General features: G+C 42.1%; 1 protein-coding gene across 4 annotated transcripts in view; it reads right to left on the bottom strand.

The window, feature by feature from the left end:
- The window catches only part of ADCY10 (adenylate cyclase 10), an 81,560-nt gene that overhangs the window by 8,844 nt on the left and 51,316 nt on the right, over positions 1–21,400 (bottom strand). For 2 of the 4 annotated variants that reach the window (XM_006051650.4, XM_044944086.2), the window contains 11 exons: positions 19,089–19,370; positions 18,678–18,968; positions 13,764–13,833; positions 12,965–13,196; positions 10,951–11,058; positions 10,266–10,447; positions 6,562–6,718; positions 3,252–3,456; positions 3,077–3,173; positions 2,425–2,540; positions 1,407–1,524 (listed from right to left, as the gene is read on the bottom strand). In XM_006051650.4, coding sequence (XP_006051712.4) covers positions 1,407–1,524; positions 2,425–2,540; positions 3,077–3,173; positions 3,252–3,456; positions 6,562–6,718; positions 10,266–10,447; positions 10,951–11,058; positions 12,965–13,196; positions 13,764–13,833; positions 18,678–18,968; positions 19,089–19,370 — 1,858 coding nt within the window. Of the gene's footprint in view, positions 1–1,406; positions 1,525–2,424; positions 2,541–3,076; positions 3,457–6,561; positions 6,719–10,265; positions 10,448–10,950; positions 11,059–12,964; positions 13,197–13,763; positions 13,834–18,677; positions 18,969–19,088; positions 19,371–21,400 lie in introns of all 4 variants that reach the window. The other 2 variants (XM_044944087.2, XM_044944088.2) reach the window with 1 other exon arrangement.

Raw genomic sequence — 21,400 nt, 5'->3', positions numbered from 1 at the left:
TCCCTTCTCCAGGGGATTTTCCCAATGCAGGGATTGAACCCAGGTCTCCTGCATTGCAGGCGGATTCTTTACCTGCTGAGCCACAAGGGAAACCTAAGAATACTGGAGCGGGTAACCTATCCCTTCTCCAGCAGATCTTCCCAACCCAGGAATCGAACTGGGATCTCCTGCATTGCAGGCAGATTCTTTACCAACTGACCTATGAGGGAAGCCCACATGACTGCTTATATAATTTGAGATGGGAAGTGGAATAGGGAATAACTTTCAAGTCTTGGGGATGGCTGTGGCAGTAATTTAGTTAATGTTCTGGAGCCTTACTATTAAGCTACTTCCTTGAAGCTAAGGGCATAGTTGCAGCCCTACTGAGTTTAAAATGTATGGGTTAAAAGATGAAGCTTTAGTGGGTTAATGGGTTAATGGGGTAGGAGGCCTGCTTATTCCACCCTCCTGAAGCTTCCTTCCATGTGAGGGAGCTCCACTGGTCCAAAACTCTCCATTTCTTTCCCCGCCTCACTCACACCTCCAGTGGTAAGGAGTGACTTAGCTGGCTGGTGACTTTGGGACAAGAAGGCAATGGCACCCCACTCCAGTACTCTTGCCTGAAAAATCCCATGGACGGAGGAGCCTGGGAGGCTGCAGTCCATGGGGTCACTAGGAGTTGGACACGACTGAGTGACTTCACTTTGACTTTTCACTTTCATGCATTGGAGGAGGAAATGGCAACCCACTCCAGTGTTCTTGCCTGGAGAATCCCAGGGACAGAGGAGCCTGGTGGGCTGCCGCCTGTGGGGTTGCACAGAGTCGGACACGACTGAAGCGAGTTAGCAGCAGCAGCAGCAGCTCTCTTTCATCTTGAGACCCAGTGAGAGCCTGGTGCCCACACAGGGAGCATGGTACTACCTGCCTTAATGAGGTGGAGAAGGGGCAGAGTTTTCTAGAACTTCTTGCTGCTGATAGGGAAGTCTAATCCTGAGGTTCAATATCAAGAAGCTCACTTCTCTGCAGACATAAGCCATGTCCTCCAACATGGACTCTATCAACAGTGATTACGATTCCATCTTGGGGGTGGGGAGGGGGCGAGTGTGCTATATATTAGTCTCCCTCAAATCCCAACACTTCTCAGAAGCCAGTACTCTTTTCTTATCCATCTCTGTATTAATACAACATGCTTTGTATGAGATAAATGCTTGTTGCACTAAAGACAATTGAAGTAGCATGACTGTTCTGGCCTTGGTGGAGGGGGATGAACTAGGTAATCCCCAAGGTGCCTTTCTGAGTAAATCTGCTGTCACCTTCAATCTGTGTTAAAAATTACTTTCCCTTTCTTTTTAGCAAATCTCATAGAACTCTTCCAGGATTCAACATTTTCAAAGTTGGGAATTTAGTGTTATGCAACACAGTATTACCAGATAGCGATACATGAGTAAAGTCCCAGGAGCATTCCACTTTGGAATTTGAGGAGTCTGTTGTCTTCATTTTGGTGTATGAATTGCAAACACTCTTCAAAGGGTCTATAAACAAAGCCTTAAATAAAAGAGAAACAGGAGAGCTTAGCTGGTAGATTGAGAGGGGAGGGGTATCATCATCTTTCTGGCCTAGTAACTCCCAGAATAGTTCCCACTGTGAGGAGAGGTCTCAATCTCTGATTCCTTTATGAGTCCAAAGGGCCCCGTAGATTGCAACAACCACGTGGCCGCACTACCCTGCGTTTGCTGAGTTTCTGCTTTTGTGGAAGTTTATGTGTATCACTTACAAGTACAGAGTGTCAACCAGGCAGAAGTGGGGCAGAAGCTGTCAACCAGCCTCCCTGCTTGCGTCTAAGGAATCAGCCTCAGAGCAGCCTGGGACTTCTCAATCTTCCCATCCACATTTCTCTTGCTGGCAGCAATAGCTGCATCCCCTTTTGAAAATACAGGTGGGAAAAAGAATGCCCAGGTTGGCAGCCCTGGTTTAATATACACACTGAGGCCTGCCTGCCTGGTATAACCTGAAGATGATCAGAGAGGAACTAGTTTTCCAAATCACCAACAGCTACCAGTGAATGAAACCCTTAGCATTAGCAGCCCTGTCCTTCACTTTAAAGCATGAAATCTCTAAGTACATCCTGTTAAAAATTAAATACCCTAGTGGAAGGTACACAGTAAAACACCATCAGTCACGATCACTATCACTGCGTGACAAATGATCTGACGCATTAACTGGCAGCTTATATTCTAAACTTTCTTTCTTCTTGGTCCTTTACAATCCTTGCACTTTCTAGATGGCTCTTTAGCTCATAACACCAGGCTCTCCCCTTCCCTTTCCTGTATGTCTTTCCAGCCAGAAACTCACAGGTCTCAATACCCCTGCCCTGACCGCTGCCACACCACACCAACACAAGTGCCATGGACCCCCAGTTCTCATAAATTCCAAGGTCATGCTCACCAGAATAAAGCATGAGATCCAAGCAAATAAAATAGAAAAACGCCCTGCTGAAGATGTGCTCTTCTGCTACAGAAAGATCCCACAGCCACCCCAGAACCTGGATCAGCTGCTTGTATCTACGAAAAAAAAGGTGGTAGGATTAAAAAATGGTGGGGGGAGAGAAGGAAGTTCAGTCCTAGTCTCAGTCCTGCCCAGTAATGCAGAACCAAATACAATCCTGAAACAGACTTCAAACCTACTCCTAAATCTCAAATTGACTCTGTTCAATTGTTCTTTCATAGACCTCTCTATGAGGTGGCCAGAGTCAGACGAACTTGTCCTGGGCCTCTGGTCTTGGCTATTCTCTGGGCATTTGCCTCTCCTATGAGAGTGTTCCCTTTCTGCCCCCTGGCAGTGGTGGAGGCCTGATCCCCACACACTGGGGGTGACTGTCTGGCCCAGTCACTGGTCAGAGCAACCAGAGTAGATATGGTGCCTGGGATGAGTTCTGTGAGAGAGCAGTGACATCCAAAGGGTGGTGATCATTGGTTACACCAGCTTTTGGTAAACCCTACTCCCTCCCCCATCCTATGGCCAGGGTTAAGTAAATCCAGAACATTCCATAAGTATATCTTTCTTCCTCTCATTTTGGAAAGTTCCTTGAGATAAATACCTGTTTTTCAAGAAGAGGGATTTACAAAGCCAGCAGAGGACCAGATAGTGTTTATTGGGATTCCGAAGCAATGACCACATCTTGTGGGCTCGAGAACCTGGGAACAAAACAATTCCAGTATAGTTCTGGTTATTACCTGTATTTGCATGACCTTTCTTGACCAGCCAGCCCTTACCTAAGTCAATGGCCAAGTCCAAGTGACCCATTAGGAGCTTGATATAACCAAGCCTATCGGCCACATAGGTCATGATTTCAACGCCCTCGCGTTTCAGGGGGAGGTTGAAGATCTGCTTCATGGCCATGACCTCGTATTTGAACCACACGTCCTGGTAGCCAGCGAGATGTTGGTACAGCGAATAGTCCAGGTAGGCCTTAATGATCTGAAATGGCAGCAGTGGAGGAAAGGAGGAGAGATGGGGCAAGACTGAGATGGAACCTGAAGCAGAAAGACCAGGATATCACCCAATATCTGCCAGTAAACATGGATTCATTGAGCTTTGGAATGGAGCTGGACATTTGACCAAACCATGGGCTTAGATACAGAAATTAAGCTGAGTTCCTGCAGTTTAATGCATGAGTTCATGCATTAAACATGAACTATATAAGACAAGCTCAATGGCCCCTTTTGCCCATAGAGAGTCCTTGACAAAATATAAGAACTTGAATTTTTGTGAAAAATAAAAGCCATAGCTTATATATGTGGATATAGGACTGCACACCAGAAGGCCTGGAAGGATTTATTCCAAACTGTAAAAAGCAGTTTACCTATTTGTTGCAGTTGGAGGAAAGATTTGAGGAACTTTGTATTTTATGCATTTCTGTGATGTTTAATTTAGTGTTATAACAAGCATGTATTACTTTCGTTATTTAATAAAGAAAGGTTGATTTGGTTTTGTTTGCTTTCAAAAAAAAAAGTAAGGATTAGTTCTGAACTTAATTGGGAGATGTATGAGAAGTTTGTTACTCTTTAAACAGCTCTTTAAAAATGATAAAGTTGCTCCAAGATAGAAATATTTAGAGAAGGCTGAAGAGAGTCCCTGCTACAGACACAGTTTACTACTAAAAAGAAAAACACCAAAACTCCCACAAAGCTCAGAATACATATAAACTATTTTGAAAAATACAAAGAGAAGAAAGACAGAACCTCGCATGGTAGAATGGTCTGGAGGCATTTAGGGAATTCCTTTATTCCTCGTTTAGAACGTGTTTCAAGACAATGAGGCCAGAAGGGAGGAAACGGGGCAGGGCGGGTGAGAGAGATGAGAAATCAGATCTATAATAAAGCCTAGTTCTTCTCAGATTTGGACCAAGAGAATTGAGGCCAACTGCTTCACTTTATGGGGAAAATATAAAGCTACAGGTTATGTGATTTGCTAGTAATCACACCACAGATACATGTAGAGTCCTAGAAACTTCTCTCTCGGTCTTTTCTTAAATAATTATTTTCTTTTATTTTTTATTACTATTTTTTGTCTTTATGAACATTTGGTTGCACTGGGTCTTCATTGCTGTGCATGCACTTTCTCTAGCTGTGGTGAGCAGGGGCTACTCCATGTTGCAGTGTACTGGCTTCTATTGCCGGGGCGTCTCTTGTGCAGTCCAAGCTCTAGGAACACAGGCTCCAGTAGCTGTAGCCCATGGGCTTTTAGTGGCTCTGCCCCATGTGGACTCTTCCCAGACCAGGGATTGAACGCGTGGCCCCTGCGCTGGCAGGCAGATTCTTAAACACTGGACCACTGGGGAAGCCCTGGAAACTACTCTCCTGGTACCCATTCTGTTTCTCACTGTTATCCTACACAGAGCACCTCATCTGCTTTGAACACCCAGGGGAGATTTTCCCTCCTCTTCTGGCCTCGGTCACAGCCATGTTGTTAGCAAGCATCTTTTGATTCACTTTCCAATTTTGACTTTTCCCTTTTATGTCTTCCCTGCCCCTTACTCCACCACACTTTTAGGAGATAGCCCCAAGGATGAAGGAGAAGTAAAGCATTTCATTCAAAAAAATATTTGTTGAGTACCTACTACATGGCAGACACCATTCTAGGAACTCAGGGTGTGAAGAGATCAAAGCTAATTGCATAACATCAAGAGATTTGGGTCAGGAAAAATAGTGAAAGAATTTGAAATGGGCCAAAATAAAACAAAACAAAATAAAAATGTGTCCTGTCCAGCTTACTTACCAAGGTAACCTCTGCTTTCCACTGTCATTGGGCTACTTTACAATTCTGTATACTATAGAAAACTGGTAATAATGTAAATGATTCTTTTTCATAGAAATATAAATGTTTGGTGGAATATAAGTGATTTTATTCCTGCTCTGTGGCTTGACTAGTTTTGTATACATTCATAAATTAAATTCTCCTGGGAACCAGTTGTAACATCTTACTAGTTCTCTCACTAATTTTAATGAGCTCAATAAAACCTTTGATGTGTGCTCTTTTACATTTTTTTGTTTTGGCCATTTTGTGCAGCTTATGGGATTTTAGTTCCTTGACCAAAGATTGAGCTGAGGCAGTGAGAGGTGCGAGCACAGAGTCCTAACTTTGGCATGAATGATTTTATCTTTTTAAAAAGAATTATCCTTTTACATTTTCTTTTTCACCTTCATCCTCTTATGTGTACAATGTGGAGTTTTCCAGGAGAGAATCAGGTGATATTACAAAGAAGTGAAGATAGAAGCAGATTGAGATTTTAGCCTGTCTTCTGTGAAATCAGACATTAAGGTATTTGCAAAAATATAATACATGCCATTCTCACTAAATTTTTTGTTTGGGGAAATAGCATTTTTTTCCAATGAAAATGTTAATTATATTCATATGTCATTGGTTTATTTTCTTTAATTTTTTTTTTTTTAAGTAGGATCCCAGTTCTTTGACCAGGGATGGTACCTGTGCCTCCTGCAGTGGAAGCATGGAGTCTTAACCACTGGACTGCCAGGGAAGTCCCCCCAAATATTTTTAAAGTACCTCAGTTTTTGTTTCATATATGGCAATATCAGTAGATACAACCTATATAAATGTATGAACCCATATAAAAGTATATAAACCCATAGAAATATACAAACCCACATAAAAAGCATTGCATGCATGCTCAGTCACTTCCGACTCTATGACCCTATGGACTGCAGTCCACCAGGCTCCTCTGTCCATGGGATTCTCCAGGCAAGAATACTGGAATGGGTTACCATGCCCTTCTCCAGGGGATGTTTCCAACCCAGGGATCAAACCTATGTCTCCTGCATCTCCTGCATTGCAGGCGTATTCTTTAACCACCGAGCCACCTGGGAAGCCCATAAAAAGCTACTGGAGGTCCTCAATGATTAAAAGTATAAGGGGATTCTGGGATCAAAATGTTTGACAACTGTGGGCCTCGGCAGAACAAAAATTATTATACCTTCATTATTTTGAATTTTGATTGGGTTTCATCCGGCTTTTCTCTCTAAGTGAGATTCAGATACATAAGAAGCAGCTATAAAAAGACCCTACCTGGAAATCCTCTTGAGTTTCCAGTGCAGTATTCACTTGCATCAGAGCTGCCAGGTGACAATAATACTTGTAGTGGAAAAAGAAATTCAAGCTATAGATTTGCCACAGCAAGGAGAAACAAGTGGTTTGCTGGTAAAGCTGTGCCAGCCTCTTCTTCCTATTAAAGAACACACACGGGACAAAAGGAAAAGGTATCATCACCAACATACTTGAGGGAAGCACAGGTGCAGAGTCCTCAGTATCGGCTTGGGGGTCTGAATAGACTTGAGTTTGAGGCCTGTTTCCCTTACTTAAACTTAAGTTTACATGTTGTGCCTGATTCTTTGTGACCCCATGGACTGTACTGTCCATGGAATTCTCCAGGCCCAAACACTGGAATGAGTAGCCTTTCCCTTCTCCAGGGGATCTTCCCAACCCAGGGATGGAACCTAGGTCTCCCTCATTGCAGGCAAATTCTTTACAAGCTGAGCCACCAGGGAAGCCTAAGAATACTGGAATGCGTAGCCTATCCCTTCTCCAGCGGATCTTCCCAACCCGGGAATCGGACCTGGGTCTCCTGCGTTGCCAGCAGATTCTTTACCAACTGAGCTGTCAGGGAAGCCCTACATGTAAATTAACATGCATATTAATTTTTTTTCAGTTTCAGCAAGAAATATTTTTTATTGATGTACAGTTGATTTACAAATGTTGTGTTAATATCTGCTGTATAGCACTGATTCAATTACACACACACACATATATATACATTATTTTTTAAAATATTCTTTTCCATTGTGATATATCACAGAATATTGAATATAGTTCCTTGTGCAATATGGTAGGACCTTGTTGTACATGCATATTAGTTTTTATGAAGCCTATTTTCTCCACTGCACAATGGAAACCATAATGCTTTGTGATGATTAATTAAGATAATTTATTTATATGTAAGAGCACAGATGTAAATCATTTTATTTACATCTATAAATTTATTTATAATTTAGTTATATATAAGACCTGGGCCCTGTCAGGTCACTGCCATTTAAGTGAAATTATTTAAAAAGCACATTTATATAATTTTATCTCATTTGTGTCTGAGGACGACTCCATAAGAAAGGAAGGAATAATTAATCCCATTTTACATAAGCAGAGAGTGAGACTCAGTTTAAGTAATTAAGTAAAAGTAACAGCACTAGAATGTAACAATGCCAGGACTGCAGCTCCACCTCCAGCCTAGCCAGTCCAGGGTGTCATCTCCTATACACACTGCTGTCAGGACCTAGGTCTTAGCTCAACAAATGAAACTAGTACTTTACACAAATCCATTCTGCTGTGGTCTGAATTCATCCCCCCAAGTTTGAATTCTAACTCCTAAAAAGCAACAGGATTAGTAGTGGGGCCTTTAGGACACGATTAGGTTATGATTCGTGGAACCCTCCTGAATGGGATTAGAGCTCTTATAAAAGTTCCTGGCCCCTTTCCACCAAGTGTGGATATGACAAGAAGTCTTAAGAGGGCCCTGGCCTCGCTGTACTGCCACTAGGGCCTCAGACTCCCAGCCTCCACAACTGTGAGCAATAATCTGCTGTTAATAAGCTACCCAGCCTGAGGCACTTTGTCATAGCAGTCCAGATGGACTAAAACACATTCTGACTATGGGATGGAATGTCGCAGGAGATGGTGAACTTCCTGTGCTGGAATTATTCAAGGAAAGGATGACTGACCACCTACCGAGAATGTTTGGGGACTCAGTCTCAGCCTCCACAAATCATTTAATTGATAATGTAGCCCCCAATCTTTTCTGTTTGTGATAAAAATGGGACCCTAAACTGGCTACAATATTAGTAATTTAACAAAGCCAAGAAAACAAAATATAATTATAAATAACTATCAAAAAAGAGATTTTAAATAAAGTTGAGAAGGAATAAAGATATCCTAGAGATTCTTAAAAAAAAAAAAAAAAATGTTTATTTGGCTGTACATGGTCTTAGTTTAGTTGCAGCATGTGGGATCTAGTTCCGTGACCAGGGATCAAACCCAGGCCCCCCTGTACTGGGATACAGGGCCTTAGACTGTGGATCAGCAGGGAAGTCCCTATCCTAGAGATTCGTAATGAAGAACTCCAGGTACTCTCAGTTTAGACACTGACAACATTCATTCTGTTGTGGAAATTATTTTTTAAAGGTTCTAAGGAAACATGGAGAATGTAAAATCCCTTATAACAGGGAGTTCATGAAACTATGGAAACTCTGACATTAAAGATATTTCTTTGCGTCCTTATTTTTGAGATGAGAACCTTTTGACTGGAGAGCGTTTTAAGCTCTGTACTTTCTTCCTGATCATCAATTTTTTACCTTCTCCTCTTGTGCAGGTACTTCTTATTCCTTTTACAAAATGGGGCTGTATATTAGGCTTATTGGATTTAGGGAATGAAAATATAGGATGCCGAGTTAAATCTGAATTTCAAAACAATTCTTTTAAAATGCATATGCCTTAAATATCTTGTGTGATATAATGTATACTAAACAAAAAAATCATTCATTATTGATCTGAACTTCAAATTTAACTAGGCATCCTTTATTTCATCTGACAACTCTCTGTGACCCAAACTTCAATTCTCTCTTATCTCTTAGAGAGATCTCTGCTGAGCCTCTCCCTGCCCCCCCTCTCTCCTGGCGTCCTCTGAGGCAGCAGGCTTTAGATTCTCAGGAGCCTGACTCCAACCTGCAAAGGGACTCAGCTCCACCTCATTTCCAACCTTGTCCCCCTCCACCCTACCCCAGTCAAGAGAACACTTTCAGGAAACTGGGGAAGGCAGTTTTTGGTGAGGTTGCAAAAGGATTGCAGCCATTTGCTCATAGACGTAGATATTTGTATCTCAGGCAGAACCTGTAGGAATATTGCTACCGGCCTCTCCCGAGGTGGAACAGATCATCTGTCAGTTCTCCAGATCCCCAGCTAGGTGACACCTCTTTTGGTATGAATCCCTAGGTAGGTAGAATATATTATAAAAAGTTTGACATGGAAAATTTTAAACATACACAATAAAACAGAAAAATATGAGGTACATGTACCCAGCATTCAGCTCCAACAACTATCAACATTATCATTGCATCTGTTCTTTTACTCACTGTATCCCTCCCCTACACCACCTCATTCTTTGTAGTTCTTTTATAGATAAAATTTACATGTTGAAATGTACAGATCTTAGTGGTATAATCTTGATCGATAGATACCCTCTGTAACTCACAGATTTTCTATCAATGGAGATACAAAAATGGGTGGGCCATTTTTAATTTTAGCAGATGTCTTCGGGACCTGCCATTTTTCTCTGGGGCAAGGACAATACCCAGGGTTTTAGCACTGATTTGGAAGATGACTTTTGACTGACGCTCTAGGAACAGGTGGTGCAGATTCCCACTGAAACATGGATGGCCAAGGGTTAGTGGGTGAGATGAGTAGGGGAGGCACTGAAGTTCATCTTGCAAAAGGCTCCTTTATGTTTTTGTCACCTGAACTCCTTTGGGCAAAAGCTGCTTGTTAAGTTGTTCTGAGGCAACCCAGCCCTGGCCTGGGAGCCCGCCACCTCTCCCTCACTAGCGAGCCACCTGGACTCCTTGCGCCTGATAGGGGCCTGCTCTTTCGGGACTGTTGGATGATGTGTAGGTTTCTCTCCTTCTGGGGAGTGAGATGAGACCCCTAGCTCTCTGTAGCTCTTTCCTTACCCTGGGGGTGAGCTCTCTTGGGCCTGTTGATTCTGATTCACATAATGAAAGTGTCTGTTTTTTTCAACCCGAGTTTGGAGAAACAAGGAGATTAAGTTGTAAGGAAAGATTCTATTGAGGAACTTCAGAGCCTTCCTCAGCATTTTTTTGGCAAGCACCATCTGGCCCATGTTGAAACAGACCTAGAAGGAGAAGAAAAGGGAAGAAAGGAAAGAAAAAGGCAATGATTCCAAGCTTGGTTTATATGTTCCAAACATACGTAATTTAGGAATTTTTTTTTTTAAGTAATTTAAAGCCTAGGAACAAAATCCCCCTGTGCTTGGCACAATCTGAAATGTTTCTTGGATATATCTATGGAAGGATGGTTGAATGACTAGGATTTTGCATCCTCATTGTTCATCATCTACCTCTGAGAAAATATTTCCTTATTCCTGTCCCTATTTTGGAGGTTGTTACAAAAAATATTTCATAAAGCTTTCACTGAGAGGCTAAGGAAGATCTTGCTGCAGAAAGTGATGGTAAGGAGGTTTGAGTCCCAGGGCTTGGGATTCCGGAGTCCTGGAAAAGATCTGTGGCAGAGGATGAGAGGAGGATGTAGAAAGTATAGGGATGACTTCTATTACTTCTTCTATATAAAGCCCCAGTGATAAATAACAGATTAATCACATTTCTAATGATTTCTTACCTGACCTTTGAGGGTAAAAAAGGTGGCCCATTCAAAAGTTTTACTCCAAGATTTGTCCTTCTTGAGAATTTTCAGCAACCTCTCTCCCTCATTCAAATATAGATAAGCCTGCAACCAGCACAAGGAGTAAAAGTACTGAGTCAACAGGGATCAGGACCACAGGGGCCATTGCCCCAAACTCCACTGAAGGAAGAGAGTCAGGACCACTCCAGCTCCCGATTCCATCTCTACCTTTAGCCTCTGATCAAAAAGGAGGGGTGGAGAAAGTTCCTGCTGAAGATACATATCACCTTCATGTCTATCTTGGTCACTGAATCTCTCATTCTAGAAGATGAATCTAGAAATCTCCTCCTTTCCTCATGTTGTCATATAAGACATCTTACCTGAAGTTTTCCCCAGGGCAGTTTCCCTCTTTGAGTAATTCCATCCCCAAGTCCCCTATTTGCACCTATGTTCTCATGGCTCCTGAGACCATCCCCACATCCATGAAGGCCAGTCTCTACTTATGGAATGAATCATGGACTGTTTCCATTTTATTTTTTTTTCTGGTCAGGGCCATCTTTGGGAGGTAGAAGAGAAAGTTAAGGCCCTGAACAACCTTTGTCACTTCATCTTCAATGAAACATCATTAAGAGAGCCTTGGCACATGTGAACACAAAGGCAAGCTCAGACTTGAAGAGTAAAATAAGGTGAGACAACGTCCCCAGGTCTCATGCAGTCTAAGTGGTATGTGTAGAAGGCTGAAAGGGAGACAAGGTTTCTTTGCTGGGAGAGGGGGATGCAAATGGCACATTGTGGGACCCTGCTTTAGGCTCTGCTTCCAATCATTGTTTTCCTGAACATTCATCACTCCCTGTAGAGTGAGAGGAGGGTGAGCACAGGCTCAGCAAGTTGGCCCCCAAGGCTACCTAAACCTTCTCTTTCTGGGATTCACTGGCCACATCACCCTCTTCTTCACATATGTGTATAAAATACATATTATATTTTGAAGGCTTTCCTTCAAAATACTTGAGAGAACCAGAGCTTACTGACATTTTTAATAGTTTAATTTAAAAATCTTATATAAATCTAAGATGTAGGGGTTAATTAGGCCACCACTATAAAATTTGGATCGGTCCACCAGTTCAGGCATGAAGGGTGGCAACCACGACTACTCAGGTGTGGGAAGCTTTTCCTGAAGCTGGCTGGAAGTCAGATGAAGCAAGGCCCAGAAAGACATTTCCTCAAATGAGTTCATGGAAGCTTAGTCCAGCCAGCTACTCTATGAAAAGTGATCTAAGGTCAAATAAGTTTAAGAGAAATAATATGTCCCAGTCCTAGCCCAACCCTCCAGGAGATTTCTGTGCATCTTAGCATATAAAGGCTCTGAATATCGGTAGTACAGAAACCTGCTTATCTTTATTCAGTTCAGGGCTTCCCAACTTAACAATGAATTCTTTCATTTAATTATATGTATCAAATCCCCACATTTCTAAGGGCGTATTGCCCTGAAACTTATTTACAGTTATCCTGGAGAAGCATTCACTAGTGCTTTGGTAGCCTAAAGGTATGTATGATAATTTAGCACAAATTACATGAAAACCAAAGTGAGTGAGCCCCTTCAGAGATCACAAGAGTAAAACTAGATTTGTTCTTATTCAAAGACCTATAGGTATTGTGCTGACAGATATTTGGGGAAGACAGAGGGCAAATGCATCTGGGACATTACTGAGGAAGTCTCTGCTGAAACTGAAGAGTTGAGACCAGAGTCTCATATACGTAGACAATCCATAGCAAGTTTTTAAAGGGGGCAATATAATGTAGAATGGTAGTTGCGGTTTGTTCTGACTTTCTTCAATCTCAGGTCATTTGCCCTCTGAGCAATTTGATTTTCAAAGGAAGAGGCTACTGGCAGGAATCAAGAACACGAAGCAATAAACAAAACAAAACAAAACAAAAACTAGAGCTTCCCTTCTGGCTCTCTGGTCTGTAAGTTGTCTCAAGGATGGAGGTGATCTGGGTAGAAACAGCTTACCATATAGTTGTCACCCAAGACGAGATAAGCAGACACAAGTTCTAGGAAGTAATATAAGGCTTTGTTGTTTTCTTCCAAAGCAAGAAAATGGTGAGCCAGAGGCATGATGACAATCTCTAGGATCTCCTCACACTGGCACGATTCCAAAGGGATGACGTTATCTTCAGACATCTTCATTTTTGTTATAATGTTATCAAAGAAACTCAAGATCTTTTCTCTTATTTCTTCAGAACTGTCCAAATGCAGAAATAAATAGGAGTAATAACTTGTAGATATAGATAGGATTTGATATGAAAATATCTTTTAAAACAAATAAAAGAGCAAGATAAGAAAACCTAATGTAGGGACTTCCCTGGTGGTATAGTGGTTTAGACTCTGAGCTTCCACTGCAGGGAGCTCAGGTTCCATCCCTGGTCAGGGAAATAAGATCCCACATGCCACACAGTGTGGACAAAAAAAAAAAAAAGAAAATCTAATGTAGATTTCCTCCATTTGGTAGGTTTTAGCATCTGTAAAATAACTCAGGAAGTATGAATCAGATACTACTATCTGCGTATTTTCAGAAAGGAGTTACATACAGCAGAGGACATGGGGTGCTGTGAGGTGCTGCGGTCTGTCTTGGGAAGGACCCACCACGATCCTGCTCGGTTACATAATGACTGATTAGACTTAAAACATAACCCTCTGACTTGTGCCTTAAAGAGCCAGAGTACTGACCAAACAAATGATTCTAACAACGGTCTGAATTTAATGCCAATTGTTCATGCTCTATTTTCTAAACAATTATAGATGACTGTACCTGAGATTTTCAGAAAATATTTCAGATTTCTTAGAAGTCTCTGTTCTTGAAAAAGTGATCTCTTCTTCAGCTGGAAAATAAACAAACAAGTGAGTTGTATCAGTTGTTGAAATGATCACGTGGCAGAGATGTCTAAGGTATACTGAAGCTTCCTGTTCCCTTTCCACAATAAAATTGTTGTTGCCTAGCCAGGATCTACATTTCTCAGTCCTTTTGCATCTTTTTCTTTTTCCTTTTTGGTCCCTGTCATGCTGTGCAGCTTGCAGGATCTCAGTTCCAAGCCCATGTCAGTGAAAGCACCGAGTGAGTCCTAACCACAGGACCACCATGGAATTTCCTCCTATTACATTCACTCTTCATTCACTCGTAAGTGAAGCCATGTGTTAAGTTTAAAAATGGGATTCCATCAGAAATAACATATGTCACCTCTGAACTGAGATGGTTAGATATCTTCACCACCTTGTCCTCTCACAGGAAAACAAATTATTTGTGGAGATCTAAGGGATAGCAAACCCACAGCACAGAAGGAGCCTGGGTCCCTGACTGACTGTAAATAAGGCTTATTGTCAAAATGCTCATTGGATCATTACCTGGACAGAAAAAAACTATCATTCTATTGTGTGAACCCACTGAAATAGTGGGGTTTGTTTTAGATGATAACACAATCAGAATTTACTAAAAGTATCCTGGAGGAGGGCATGGCAACCCACTCCAGTATTCTTGCCTGGAGAATCCCCATGATCAGAGGAACCTGGCAGGCTGCAGCCCATGGGGTCACAAAGAGCTGGACATGCTGAAGTGACTAAGCACAACTCAAAGTATAAATTAATGATGCTGAAGAAAATGATGTCAGCTTCTAACAGAGAAATTGACATTTAATGGAATACCCTCAAAAGGGGACTAACTTAAGGGCAGAGAGTCTTGAATTTAAAACCTTCAGTCTATCCAGACTGCAATAGGTTAGAAAATTCCATAAAGATCTTAAAACAGAAAACAAATGAGGATTGTTGAATCTAGCCACTTCTCCATTCGAGGAGATGGAAGAATCCTAGAGAGTAGAAGGGACTTGTCTCAGATCTGTTAGTGATAGAGGTCTCCAGACTCCAAGATAAATGCATTACTCCACAGATCTTTCAGTTTATAAAATGCAGTCTGAGTATCTACTACCACCTTCTTCTGAAAACCTTCTGTGCCTTTGCCCCTTCGAGTTAGTGCCCAAACTTGTGTGTCCAATGACCCCAATCAGCCTCTATCATCATCCTTTATCATACTGTGTAAGGATTGATTTGTCCACCTCTCCTAGTCTGCTGTCTGGCTTCCCTGATAGCTCAGTTGGTAAAGAATCTGCCTGCAATGCAGGAGACCCCGGTTCCATTCCTGGGGCGGGAAGATCCTCTGGAGAAGGGATAGGTTACCCACTCCAGTATTCTTGGGCTTCCTTGGTGGCTCAGCTAGTAAAGAATCTGCCTGCAATGTGCAAGACCTGAGTTTGATCCCTGAGTTCGGAAGATCCCTGGAGAAGGGAAAGGCTACCCACTCCAGTATTCTGGCCTGGAGAATTCCATGGACTGTATAGTCCATGGGGTTGCAAAGAATCAGACATGACTGAGTGACTTTTACTTTCCTAGTTGCCGTCTAGTTCATCTCTAGTGAATAGAAGCTGAATAAACTGAATTATGCCTTTATCCTCCTACTCCTCTAAAACTTTCTTGTTAGAGTTACCAGTAAAAACAAGTTGCCAGATCCAAACATTACATCTTTGTCTGCATCTCATTATACCTCTTGGCAGCATTTGCAACAACTGACCTCTCCTTGCTTTTACCAGCTTCTGTAACACCCATTCCCTTGATTTCTTTCGTCATTGGCTGCCCATTTTGCTGGCTCCTTCTGCTCTATCGATGTGCCTAGAACAACCTCTGGCACATATAAGAAACTCAATAAATATTTACTAAATGAGTAAATGAAATGTTGAATGAGAAAATTGCATATTGAGAAGATCAAAGGAATAAGAGGAGTGGTCCCTGAAGAATTAGGTGGAGCAAGTGGAAGGAAAGAACCCAGGAGGGAGCCCGTGGGCTGTCCATCCTTAGAATGGATCAAAACTTAGAAAATAAGTTTTTAGGAAGGATGTCAGGATTGACAGAGAATTGAAAAGGGAATCAACTTCTTCACTGATTCATACCTAGTGCTGTGTTCTTGAAACTCGTATGATATTAACATGCCCTTCTCCAATATTACTTAAAAGCATACCTCACACTTAGGGGAGATTTGGAGATAACAAATGTCTTTGTTTTTGTCTTTCAGCCAAGACTGAAACAGGATATTATAGCAAAGACATTGCAAAAAGAAAATTTCATAAAAACTCTAGGAAAAATAAACTTTTTTTTAAGAAATCTATTTACAGTATATTACTTAGTTCTATAACAGCAGTTACATAGTCTTAATAATGTAGATACTGGATTCATTTATCTAATGATAGTGCTATAACAACATTGGGAGAGAGGTGCCCAAGAGTGGTGTAATCAAGTTAGATTTTCACCTACCATAGCAAGACTAAAACAGGTGATGTCAGAATTTGATTTTTTTAAAAGCAGCATTAACATATCACTTAGCATAAGGAGGTAATGACTAGAAAGAAGAGCTAAGTTAAACATATTTGCCCTTGTGACTTTCCTCACGGTCCAGCAGTTAAGACTTCACCTTCCAAAGCAGGGGGTACAGGTTCCATCCCTGGTTGGAGAGCTAAGATCCCACATGCCTCATGGCCAACAAAAACAACATAAGCAATATTGTAACAAATTCAATAAAAGACTTTAAAAATTTTGTTGCTATTCAGTGGCTAAGTCCTCTCTGACTTTTTGTGACCCCATGGACTGCAGCACACCAGGCTTCCCTGTCCTTAACTATCTCCCAGATTTTGCTCAGACTCATGTTCATTGAGTTGGTGATGCCATCCAACCATCTCATCCTCTGTTGCCCCCTTCTCCTCCTGCCCTCAATCTTTCCCAGCATCAAGGTTTCTTCCAATGAGTCAGTTCTTTGCATCACGTGGACAAAGTATTGGAGCTTAGCATCCCTGATGTCCTTTTGATGAATATTCAGGGTGATTTCCTTTAGGATTGACTGGTTTGATCTCCTTGCACTCCAAGGACTCTCAAGAGTCTTCTCCAGCACCACAATTTGAAAGCATCAATTCTTTGGTGCTCAACCTTCTTTATGGTCCAACTTTCATATCCATATATAACCATTGAAAATGATCCACACCAAAAAAATAAAAAAAATCTTAAAAAAAAAATGAGAAGAACTACTGAACATACGAATGCAGGGCAGTAGGTCTTGGGACTATTATTTTTATGGTAAAACTTTCAGGAAATCTAAAAAATGTCTTTAAAGATATCTAGTTGATACCCTTCTAAATAGGTGAAAAATTCTGATAAGGGAAATAGTTGAGCCCTAGCCTCACTCAGCTGAAGGTGCTGATGAATGGACATCAGCAGACATTTCTCAGAGACATCCCATCGTATATGCTCCAGAGTAAAAGTTATGGTACATTGCAGAACCTGAAATAACTCAAGTTGTTCTCTCTGGTGGCCCTAGCCAGCCTGCTGAAGACCAGCTCTGCTCCAATTGACCTGTCCGCTAGCTGCCAGCTGATTTTACTCCTCACCAAATAAGTAAGTTAATTAAAACATACGTATTTATATTATATATGTATTTGTAAAGTAAGACTTACTGATTCCAGAGAGTCTGGAATATTCTTTCCCTTTTATCTCTGTCAGTCAACTCTTTCCTATGAATACTTTCACTGGTGCTTTGACTGTAGCCCTACGTTGGGACCCTTCACTGAAGCTACCTTGATCTGGTCATGCATCTTCTTTAGCTCTCCATTGCCTGCTCTCTTAATGTTTGCTTTATTCCAGCAGTCCACTACTAGGGGTCTTCTCACACTCTTAGGGGTACTCTTGGGAGCAACTTAAAATGGCAGCAGACTGACTTTTTCTCCCAGGTGAGTTATATCTGATTTATGGGATAAATAAATCCTTTCCCAAACTTGGGGAGGGCAGGTTGATCCTGTTTCAGCCACAGGGCACTTTGGCTTCATTAGGTATGAGGTTTTCTGTGTCCTCAAACCAATTTCAAAGGAGACATCTTCCTAGGGTTGGGGTGATGAAGGAAGTAACCCACTTGGGGGTACATAGTTACTCCTCAGTTCTTGCCAAATCTCCCCACAAATCCTAGCCCTCTCCACATTCTTCCTCATTTCATGTCTTGATTGTGGATGAAGGATCCAAGATAATAACTGATTTTCAACTATTTCCTTTGTATATTTTATTTGTCTGTACGTTCATCTATTTGCCTCACTTTGGATTGTAACATTCATTGTATCTAAGTACTTGGTACAAATTTTAACGCCATGAATCCCTGTCCTGAACCCAAGCCCTCTTTTCTGGGACCCTGATCTGTTTAGTCCTGGCTAATTCTCTACCACTCTTACTCCTTTTCTACTGGAACCTTGTTTCAAACTACACAGAGCAACAGCATTCTTATCTGCCAAGAAACATTACTCCCTCTTGGGTCATGCTCCCCTCCTTGGGTTCCACCCCTTGATGTGATTGTCTGTTTTACCCCTTTGGAAATTATAATTTGAGCTCCGGTCATACCTCATTTCTATGAGTCCTTATCCCCATATCCACCCTGACAGTCTCACAGTGAGATTGATTCTGCCAACTCAGTTGCGTGTACACTCCTCAGCTCTCCCTGCCTCACTCACCTACACTGCTTAAGTCTCATCATTTGTGGCGTCTGAGCCAGAAGAGGACTTGAAACCCTCATGGTCTAGATCTACTCCTTCTAGGTCTTGCCTTTGTTTTCCCCAGGAATAATTAGGACTAATTAGGAATGAAAAAAGTTTACTTCGAAATCCATGGGACTTAGCCATCTTCCTAATGGTATCCAAGTCCAAGGTGTTGAGCCGGATATCCACTGCGAAGTGATGAAAGGGGACGAAGTCTCCACTTCGGCAGGGCTCACACCTGTGGGCGTTTTCTTCCAGAAAGCGGGCGCATTTCAAGTGCATCGCTTTCTTCTGGTCCTTCAACCACAGCTCATAGGCTGTTTTCTGCATCACTGGGCTGCAGAATCGAATGATGTGGCACTGAATCACCTCGCTTTCCAGCTCACGGAGCTGTTCCTCCTCACCATGGTCTAGAGAGGACAGAGACACCATGGAATAAGTCAGCCTCTGCTACAAAACACAGATCCATTCCTTTATCAAAATGTGCCTTAAACTGAAGGAACTATGATTCATTTCCAGGCTCTACTCACCCATTTCTTCAATGAGTGGCTTCAGAGAAAGGGATCGATAATTCACCTCAAATGAAGCTGCGTTCTTTTCTAGGGCCATTCGGAGCTCCTTGCCATTCTGGAAACAATCAAAGATGTTGGATTCCACAAGGGTTGCCAGGGCATTGATCATCATCTTCATGTCCCAACAAGGGAGAATCTCAAACAACAGCTCTGTAGTGAAGGTTAGGCCAATGATAGCAGCACATCTCACCAACATCTGGTGGGACAGGCTCATGCTATCCAGCTGGACCAGAGAGATTTCTGCAGGTAGAAAGCCACCCAAATTGGGAATTAGTCATCTGTCTTTATCAAATGCATTCTAGAGATGGACAACTGTCCAGCTCTACAGTTCTTGTTCATAAAACTATACCCAGTTGAGCTAAGCCAAAAGAAGTATTTGCTTAGTACCTACTTAGCAGATAGCACTCAGGAGTACAAAAGATGGAGATGCTATGACCTAAAAATATGCATGTCCCATTGGCCACGGCAATAAGATCAATTTCAAGGTGTTCTGATTTGATGTTAAAATGTGACAGGGGTGTGTGAGGAGAGGAGAGGTCATGGTAGGCCACAGTGGTCAGAAGGGGCAGGACCCAGGAATTCCCTGTCAGTTCAGTGGTTAGGTCTCCAGGCTTTCACTGCCAAAAGCCTGGGTTCAAGCCCTGGTTGGGGAATTAAGATTCTACAAACTGCACAGTGCAGCCAAAAAAATAAAAAGGAGCAGGGCGTGACTCCATGTTCTGTGCTGACTTCTCCAGTGGGTCATTCTCTATCTTCTTCGCTAGCTACCCTATCTACTTCGCTAGCTACCCTGGAACTTCCTGGCAATAAAATTTCTCTTATCTGCTCCAGCATTCATTTATTCTTGTGAGAGTTCAGTTCAGTTCAGTTCAGTCGCTCAGTCGTGTCCGACTCTTGGCAACCCCATGAATCGCAGCACACCAGGCCTCCCTGTCCATCACCAACTCCCGGAGTTCACTGAGACTCACGTCCATCGAGTCAGTGATGCCATCCAGCCATCTCATCCTCTGTCGTCCCCTTCTCCTTCTGCCCCCAATCCCTCCCAGCATCAGAGTCTTTTCCAATGAGTCAACTCTTTGCATGAGGTAGCCAAAGTACTGGAGTTTCAGCTTTAGCATCATTCCTTCCAAATAAATCCCAGGGCTGATCTCCTTCAGAATGGACTGGTTGGATCTCCTTGAAGTCCAAGGGACTCTCAAGAGTCTTTTCCAACACCACAATTTAAAAGCATCAATTCTTCGGCACTCAGCTTTCTTCAGTCCAACTCTCACATCCATACATGACCACTGGAAAAACCATAGCCTTGACTAGGCAGACCTTTGTTGGCAAAGTAATGTCTCTGCTTTTCAATATGCTGTCTAGGTTGATCATAATTTTTCTTCCAAGGAGTAAGTGTCTTTTAAATTCATGGCTGCAGTCACCATCTGCAGTGATTTTGGAGCCCCCTACAAAAAAGTCTGACACTGTTTCCACTGTTTTCCCATCTATTTCCCATGAAGTGATGGGACCAGATGCCATGATCTTTGTTTTCTGAATGTTGAGCTTTAAGCCAACTTTTTCACTCTCCTCTTCCACCTTCATCAAGAGGCTTTTTAGTTCCTCTTCACTTTCTGCCATAAGGGTGGTGTCATCTGCATATCTGAGGTTATTGATATTTCTCCCAGCAATCTTGATTCCAGCTTGTGCTTCTTCCAGTCCAGCATTTCTCATGATGTACTCTGCATAGAAGTTAAATAAGCAGGGTGACAATATACAGCCTTGACATACTCCTTTTCCTATTTGGAACCAGTCTGTTGTTCCATGCCCAGTTCTAACTGTTGCTTCCTGACCTGTACACAGGTTTCTCAGGAGGCAGGTCAGGTGGTCTGGTATTCCCATCTCTTTCAGAATTGTCCACAGTTTATTGTGATCCACACAGTCAAAGGCTTTGGCATAGTCAATAAAGCAGAAATAGATGTTTTTCTGGAACTCTCTTGCTTTTTCCATGATCCAGCAGATGTTGGCAATTTGATCTCTGGTTCCTCTGCCTTTTCTAAAACCAACTTGAACATCTGGAAGTTCACGGGGCATGTATTGCTAAAGCCTGGCTTGGAGAATTTTGAGCATTACTTTACTAGCGTGTGAGTTGAGTGCAATTGTGCAGTAGTTTGAGCATTCTTTGGCATTGCCTTTCTTTGGGATTGGAATGAAAACTGACCTTTCCCAGTTTTCATTCTTGTGATAACTCATTATTATCTCTATGATCAAGACCAAGTGGCAGAGAGCTCCTA

The sequence above is a fragment of the Bubalus bubalis genome, chromosome 6 (assembly GCF_019923935.1).
Source record: "Bubalus bubalis isolate 160015118507 breed Murrah chromosome 6, NDDB_SH_1, whole genome shotgun sequence".
Classification (NCBI taxonomy): Eukaryota; Metazoa; Chordata; class Mammalia; order Artiodactyla; family Bovidae; genus Bubalus; species Bubalus bubalis.
This window is presented reverse-complemented; position numbering and strand designations above follow the sequence as displayed.